Below are 8,932 nucleotides of genomic sequence, written 5' to 3' on the forward strand. Positions count from 1 at the left end.
TCAAACAGTAAAAACATTGATATCAGACGAGTTTGGTGCAAATATTCTCATCGTTATAATGAGAAAAAGGGTTTTTCTAAACCATGGATAGAAAAGGCCATATATGATGGGGTTTATGGTTGAGTTAATATAACCTAACCAGACAAACCCTTCAAAAAGAGCAACTGGGGTGGAAAAGTTGATGTAGGGATCCATTATGGAGTTAATAAAAAACGGCAGCCAGCAAATAATAAAGGCACCCACGACCACACCGAGAGTTTTTGCTGCTTTGCGCTCAGATCGCCGAGAGCTCTTAAACGTTCTCTCATTTTCATGCTGGTTTGCATCATCAATTGTTCTAATGTGCTTTCTTGCAATTACGAAAATTCTTGCATACAGTCCAACCATGACAGAACAAGGCAAGAAAAAAGTTAGTAACGTGTCTAAAACAGACCACAATGCATTGAAAAGCAGAGTGCAACTTCCCATACAGTATATGGATGCAATAAATTCCTCCAGTCCTTCCACATTCGCTTTTGAGTACACCAAACCATATGAATATAATGCAGCCATGCTCCAACTTATCAGCACCATGACCCATGCAACAGATATGGTTATTCTCGAAGGGTATTGAAGTGGATAACACACAGCCTGATGTCGATCAATAGCAATACAAATTAGATGAAAAATAGACGCAGATGTGAGAAATAAGTCGAAACTGGAGTGGAGCAAACAGAAAGTATCTCCATAGTACCAGCAGCCATTGACAGAACGGATCATACTGAAAGGCATGACCACCAGTCCAAGCAGCAGGTCCGCGAGAGCCAGAGACATCACCAGGATATTAGTGGGAGTCTGGAGCTGTTTGAAGTGCGCTATGGAGATGATGACCACCGAATTTCCTAGAATAGTCACAGTCATCGCCGACACCAATATGAGATACAACACAGTCTGAGTGGACACATGGTGTGTGCCTTTAAGACAAGAGTTGTTCACTGCAGGAAAACAAAACTCAGTGGGATCGGATTCTTGTGAAGATAAATCCATCCTGCCTGTCTCAGAAAACAAGAACCGATACAATTTGTATTTAGTCCAACCAAAGTTTTATTTAGTCTAGTTAGGGCTTTAAATACTCGTCATGCTCTTCTCTGACCCTCCCACATCATCACAGGGCAACAAATGACAATCAAGCACTCATTGAAAAAAAAAAAATACAGACTGAAATTACATTATTTCAAATTTCTGTTTTGTACATTACTTAATAATCATTCATCTTGCTACATAAAAATTGTGTAAAAAATACACAAAATAAAATTGTGTAAATGGCAAGAGAATTGAAAGCTTTACCGTTTATCTGATGACAAATCCAAAAAATATCTGGAATTAATGAGCAACGATAGCAGCCAATTAGTCACGTTGTCACCATTCCGTGATGCTGCGTCCAAATTCAGAGATTGCATCCTTCAAATGCGCCCTTCGTTTCCAGTGAAATGAAGGATACAACAGATGTAACCTTCGAGGCCTTGCCTACCCCAGAATTCATTATGTGCCAGTGACGACAGGATTTTATTTTTGAGAGAAATAAACTTTTAAACGTAAGTATTGGGTTTCAACTTACTCAAATATCTAATGATACAAATAAAAAAAAAATGCATTTGGTTTTGAAGTCCGTGTCCTTCGAAGGATGCAGCCTCTGAATTGGGGTGCAGCTTACAGCTCTGTTTCATGGACTCTTATTTTGATAATCTTTTGTCTTGTTGTGCCTATGTTGAGTTGTATTTACTTCCTGTTGCCCTTGGCTGAATCCGAAATCGCCCCCTAAACCCTCAATCACTATTCCCTACAATAGTCCACTAATAAAATTCCCTTGAAGGAGTGAATGAAATCGAGTGAGTGAATTTGGATAGCCGTTGAGAGTACATCGGCTGTACACTCGTTATTGCGGTGCAATGTGGGATAGAATGAGTGCACTCAATTACATCCACCATAGTTTCGGACATCACTGCAAATGGCTGTCCCCTTAAATAATGCCCTGAGGGTATAGGGGGCGATTTCAGATTCAGCCCTTGTCTCCATTGCTGTCTTGTCTTTCTATAGCAATCCTTGGTTGCTACCATGACAACTAATCTCCTACACCTGTCCTTCATTTACCCCCTTTTCCTCTTGTGTATATAAACCCTCAGTTATATGAAAGCTTTAGCATAAGTTCTGCCAGGAAGACTTAATTACTGCGTCACTTATTACCTTCACATCTATCCAATCACGTCCTTATTCTTACTGCATAAAAGATTGGTACTTACACATGTTTGAGTTCGCAGATGCCGATGCGACAACAACCTCCACCCTCCCCACCACCACTAGGATGGTCCTGTCTATACCTCCCAGGTTGGGTCGTCTGCGCCCCTGCCTTCGTCTTCAGGCAGGAGATGCAGATCCGCTACCCTTGGATTACGAACTAGGGCCTATGCCAAAGAACTTTATAAATAATTGCTTGCTGGGCTGCCAATAAATGGATGCTTTTTTACATCATTTTTATCTCCTGAGTCTTTCTGGTAGAACTTCTGTTCTTTGTCTTGTGTCAACATTTTGGGCTGGTGTCTCTGTCTATGGCTTCTGATATTGATCACATCTGATTTCATCGTTCTTCTGTGCCAAGCCACTTTTGTGGTTTATCACATCTAGCCAGCATGTGATAGAACACAAGACCTTCAACTAGTGATGGGAGAATTGTTTCGAAAAATGATTCACTGTTTGGAAACGCGTGCAAAACGCCGCACGCTGGTTACACCAGCTGGTCAGAACAATGTAAATGCAACAAAAACGTAGGCCAAACATGCAAACACCTTTTACAAACTCATTGCAAATGTTTTATTGAAAGTAAAATCTATGAAATGCAATTAACTAGTTATCTAATAAGATGTCAAATGTCTGTATAATGTGTTCTTTTGAATTTTGAAAAAAAATAATTTTTTGAATAAAATGAAAACTATAAGACTTTCAAATCACATGAGCCAATATTTTATTCACAATAGAACATAGATAACATAACAAATGTTTAAACTGAGAAATTTTACACTTTTATCCAATAAATGAGCTCATTTCAAATTTGATGCCTGCTACAGGTCTCAAAATAGTTGGGACGGGGGCACGTTTACCATGGTGTAACATCTCCTCTTCTTTTCAAAACAGTTTGAAGACGTCTGGCATCGAGTTTATGAGTGTCTGGAGTTTTGGTGTTTGGCATTTTGGTGTTTGGTCCCATTCTTGCCTTATATAGGTTTCCAGCTGCTGAAGTGTTCGTGGTCGTCTTTGATGCATTTTTCGTTTAATGATGCACCAAATGTTCTCTATAGGTGAAAGATCTGGACTGCAGGCAGGCCAATTCAACACCCGGACTCTTCTACGATGTAGCCATGCAGTTGTAATAGCTGCAGTATGTGGTTTTGCATTGTCCTGCTGAAATACACAAGGCCTTCCCTGAAATAGACGTCGTCTGGAGGGGAGCATATGTTGCTCTAAAACCTTTATATAGCTTTACCCCCATACCATCAGAGATGCTGCCTTTTGAACTGAACGCTGATAACACGATGGAAGGTCTCCCTCTTCTTTTGCCCGGAGGACACGGCGTCCGTGATTTCCAACAAGAATGTCAAATTTGGACTCGTCGGACCATAGAATACTTTTCCACTTTGAAATAGTCCATTTTAAATGAGCCTTGGCCCACAGGACACGGCGGCGCTTCTGGACCATGTTCACATATGGCTTCCTTTTTGCATGATAGAGCTTTAGTTGGCATCTGGAGATGGCACGGCGGATTGTGTTTACCGACAGTGGTTTCTGGAAGTGTTCCTGGGCCCATTTAGTAATGTCATTCACACAATCATGCCGATGAGTGATGCAGTGTCGTCTGAGGGCCCGGAGACCACGGGCATCCAATAAAGGTCTTTGTCCTTGTCCCTTACGCACAGAGATTTCTCCAGTCTCTCTGAATCTTTTGATGATGTTGTGCACTGTAGATGATGAGATTTTCAAAGCCTTTGCAATTTGACGTAGAGGAACATTGTTTTTAAAGTGTTCCACAATCTTTTTACGCACTCTTTCACAGATTGGAGCCTCTGCCCATCTTTACTTCTGAGAGACTCTACCTCTCGAAGACATCCCTTTTATAGCTAATCATGTTACAGACCTGATATAAATGAACTTAATTAGTTGCTAGATGTTCTCCCACCTGAATCCTTTCTAAATTTCTTGCTTTTTAAACCATTTGTTGCCCCCGTCCCAACTATTTTGAGACATTTACATTTACATTTATTCATTTTAGCTGACGCTTTTATCCAAAGCGACTTACAATTGCTATATATGTCAGAGGTCGCACGCCTCTGGAGCAACTAGGGGTTAAGTGTCTTGCTCAGGACACATTGGTGTCTCACAGTGGATTCGAACCCGGGTCTCTCACACAAAGGCATGTGTCTTATCCACTGCGCCATCACCACCCCTATCACCAGACCTGTAGCAGGCATCAAATTTGAAATGAGCTCATTTAGTGGATAAAAGTGTAAAATTTATTCGTTTAAACATTTATGTTATCTATGTTCTATTGTGAATAAAATATTGGCTCATGTGGTTTGAAAGTCTTATACTTTTCATTTTATTCAAATTTAAAAAACATCCCAACTTTTCCGGAATTCGGGTTGTACTATTATTCCTTTTAATTATTCTAATGTCTCATTAAAATGTCTACAAATGTATAAAACTGATGAGAGATCAGGTAAAAACTATAGGCACTTTTTCAATAGTTCGCCGCTAGGGGGCAATCTTTGTGAATCCGCATGATTCATGGGCTCACAGAGATCGCCCAACAGTGGTGAACCATTGAAATTTCGAAACATTTCTAAACAGTTATGATGTAATGATGCCTTGTTTACTGAAATCACGTGACTTTGGCAATTTGATACATGCTCCGAACCACTGATTCGAAACAAATGATTCATAAAGGTTTCGAAGGTTCATGAAGTAGTTTTTCGAAAGCGCTTATCACAACCTTCAACAAAAGAAAGGCATGGATCTAGCAGCAACCTCTCTTTAGCCTTCGCCAAGGTGACAGGGCCATTGAGGATTTTGTAGAGGACTTTGTATTCAGGTTGATTTGAATGACGTGGCACTTAAATACATTTTTTTTGTGTTGGCTTAAATTAACATCTCGTTTCATGCCTCAACATACTCCTCACTGGACTCTTGTTCAGTATATTGACTTTGCCCTAATGCTGAGCGGTTCATCATTTATTGCTGGAGTGGCTGATGAAGAAATCGACGCTCCTACAGTAAACGCCACGGCAGAGTCTTGTCTCTTCACGACATGACCATCACGCCAGAGTCTTGTCTCGTCTCGGCCGCCGCGCCAGAGTCTCGTCTCGTCATGATATGAACTTTCTGTCTGCCTAGTCACTGCCAAAAAAGTAAAATCTGAACTCTCTACCAGCCCTGTTATGGCCAAGGAGGCCATCTATGAACTCGCTGCCTGTCCAGTATCGGCCAAGGAGGCCATTCTTGAACCCTTTATCTGCCCAGTCACAGCCACGGAAGCCGATTCTGAACTTTCTGAGCTCCCTGTTATGGCCATTGAGGCTGTAAATTATCTCACTATGCTCCGCTTCAGTTTTGCCACAGTATCACAACCAGTACCAGTATCACAGTAACAGTAACCACGTCATGGTTCCATGCTCCACTGTTTTCAGGACCACCGACTCCCGTTGGGAGTCTTCAGTCCCATCTGCTCTGCTGTGATGGTCTTCGGCTCCACCTGCTCAAGTCAGTGTGTGAGACACGTAGGGTACTTCTGGTCAGCCAAATTACTGCCATTGAGATGAATAAGGTTTAGGACAAGTATTGACAATTCCAAATTTTAATAAAAAAACTTGGGATTTAATCAAATGCCAAAGTATTTGATTTGATATCAATTCCTTTGGAAATATATCAGGTATAGTACTTGTCAATTTTTTTTCTGAACTTGCGTAAACAGTCACAGAACCTGTGGGCAGCCACCTGCGGGCAGCCATTCACTGCGGCGGGGAGCAATTGACCTATGGCTAAGCCACGCCCCCAAACGCGATGAGCCAATCAGTGCGCATAGCTAACCCAATACACCCGGACATGCTCTGCTTCCACATCCATTGAAATGCATTGCAGTTAGTCAGTTTTCATTTGTTTTTATATGTTTCTTCTTGTCATTTTAAGTTTAAAATGGTCAAACAGTGTGCATGGGGTACATGCAACTCTAGTCTCGCGTAGCCAGACCTTCAGACTGACGGCTGAAGGTCTGGAATTCATAGCAGCTTTCTTTGGCCAAGGACCGCCCATAAGGCCGTTTGACCGACATGTCAAACAACCAATTACAGTTCGTTTCGTTCAGCGTCACGTTTCGGGGCGTGGAAATGTCCCCACTACAACAGACCGGCGTGCAACAAGTCAGTCAGCATAGAAAATCAAAGAAGGAGAAGAAAACTTCAAGAGTCTATGCCGTGAACCTCGCATACTTTTGAGAATCCTACGTTTAGCTGATCTTGATAAATGCTCATTGTCACTCATGTAAACACAACAGTTTTTCTTCCGCAATCACACGTCTGCGCTTTGTTTCCCGGCAGACCGAAAATAAACTCGACACTCGCGCCCCCCCCCCGGAAATCCGATAAAATTCAACCAATCAGATGACGACTTCGACATTCCTGAAGTGTTTCCAGTTAAGTGTACCATATGCATCAGACGTTTAGCCAACGATCCGTGGGCGTGACGTCTGAGGCTGAGACTAATGCAACTCCAACACTCGGTATCCCGAGAGGCTGGGCGATGGTGTGTATTTTTTACCCTTTCCCAAACATCTCAACCGAGATAAGTCGTGTCTGCTCTGGATTAAGGTATGCGGTAACGTTAGACCACAACACCAACTAAACGTGGATAAATTAAACAAGAATTAAACAAGGATGTCTACATCTGTTCTAAGTCAACCATGTATTTGAACGTTATCTTTAACATCTCTAACGTAACGTTAGCTTCTAGCTGCGTTGTACATCATGTCACTTAGCTTCATTAACGTATATAAACGTATGTAAATAACCGAGATAACAAATGTTAGCAATGTTGTGCTGAATGATTCATGTAAATACTGCAGTGCATGAACAATGCTGATCCTCTATCTTGTTGTCTGAGATGGTGATGGCAACGAGATGCGGTTTATCACGTTTACACTGTGACCTGTACATTTTTGCCTGGAGCTGAAGCTTTTCATCGACCTTCTCAACAATAAAATTATTAATATAACCCTCCAATGCATAGTTAATGCCCTTTTGGTGACTTCGAGATGATATATAATCTTTCTGTCTCCTACTGTGACAGCTGCCATAGCGCCTGTCACCGAATATTGACTGTTTGTCCGAGTGAGTGGAGGGGGTGTGGCTTAGCCATAGGTCAATTGGGGGGTAGGTGCCTCGCTCAAGGGCACCTCAGTCATTTCCTGCTGCATTTAGAATCAAAACCTCGACCTTTGGGTTACAAGTCCAACCCTCTAACCATTAGACCACAACTGAAGAACAGGTTAAATTCAAATAAAATGAACACGTAATATAGTGCATATCTTTAGCAAAACGCTCCTCTCTGGAGTTTATTTATCTGACTATCAAGCTATGTTTTCTCAGGTTTTTCTGAGAAAACTTAATAGTGACATGTTTACAAGCTATTTTTTTTTTACGTCTTTCCACAGTCGAAACATTGCTTGAGCGATTATATGAGGCATGAATCATTTTGGTTAGTTGTAGCCTACTCTTTCAACATACCTTCTGATGTTCATTCATGTTTATTTTGTGTTATAATTAATATAATTTTGTTTTTGTTTTCATAATTTGGGATGCAATATGTATTTTATGTCATACATAAAAGGTGCAGGGATGACAATTTTGTAGGCCAAAACCCAGAAACGGGTTATCATTTTAGCACTTACATTGTTCTGAAGTCTATTTTTTTTTTGTGTGGGTTGTTGGTTAAGTGCTTGAAATAAGGTCTTTGGCAAACACAAGCTCATTTGTTCATGTTTTATTCCACAAAAAAAAAAAAAAAATCATCAGTAATACCCTCTTATGTGTTTTTTTTATTTATTGTTACTTGTCTTGTAAAAGGTGGTTGCTAACAAATGGGACTAATGTGTCTAAATGGGACTACAGAGGTTGCAGATTAAACGTCATCAGACAGGACAGGAAAACTCATCTACTCACAACTCCACTTTCACACCCTCCTTGTGTTTATAAGCGGGCTCTTGCAAACTATTATAACTCTAAACTTCAGGGAAAATGTTTTTAAACAAAGACTGAATGAGTGACTTGTCGGAAGCTTAGTGGTGATGATGTTGATGTCATGCAACCATGGTGTAGTTTGTTTATAGTCTATGTTTAGGTTTTGACTTCTGCTGGCTGTCTTTACACTTGAAAATTTATAAAAGTTGGGTTAATTTATGAAGATCATCACGATGAACAAAATATGTGAGAATCATAAACTTTTGTTAGTTACAGAGCTTATTTCTCCAATAATCCAAAAGTCAATGGAAAAAGAATCCTATTGTGTTTTTGTCGAGGGAACCAGGGTGATGCGAACTTCCGGATTGGCCTACAAAAATACATATACTGCAGCACTCAGTACACATACTGTTTAAATGTGCAAGGATTTCCAATTTTTTTTCCTCATGTCCTACTAAATGAGTGGGTAGTTTTTGGACCTGGTATTTATGCATGTTTATGTTTAAAATACAGCCATGCCTGCTTCACAACATACTGAACTAAGGTGGACGACTTTTGCTTTTTTCCCCAAAAAAAGTTTACATTTTTATAGGCTTATCTTCTTCACAGAAAAAAACACATGGGATTTTACACTGTTCTTTATTTGTGTGAGGTTAGATCGCAATGAAATAAAG

General features: G+C 40.6%; 1 protein-coding gene across 1 annotated transcript; it reads right to left on the reverse strand.

Annotated features, from left to right (window-relative positions):
* Window positions 1–1,044, reverse strand: LOC130103190 (trace amine-associated receptor 13c). The gene has a single exon (XM_056269399.1). The coding sequence runs from the start codon at window positions 1,024–1,026 to the stop codon at window positions 1–3; it is 1,026 nt and encodes a 341-aa protein (XP_056125374.1). The 5' UTR covers window positions 1,027–1,044.
* Between the last annotated feature and the right edge of the window lie 7,888 nt (window positions 1,045–8,932).

This window comes from Rhinichthys klamathensis, unplaced genomic scaffold (genome assembly GCF_029890125.1).
Source record: "Rhinichthys klamathensis goyatoka isolate OS25496 unplaced genomic scaffold, OSU_Roscu_1.1 h1tg000281l_1, whole genome shotgun sequence".
Classification (NCBI taxonomy): domain Eukaryota; kingdom Metazoa; phylum Chordata; class Actinopteri; order Cypriniformes; family Leuciscidae; genus Rhinichthys; species Rhinichthys klamathensis.

Bases quoted from the DNA above. Each gene is read 5' to 3' on its own strand.
- LOC130103190 (XM_056269399.1), bottom strand. From the start codon at position 1,026: ATGGATTTATCTTCACAAGAATCCGATCCCACTGAGTTTTGTTTTCCT.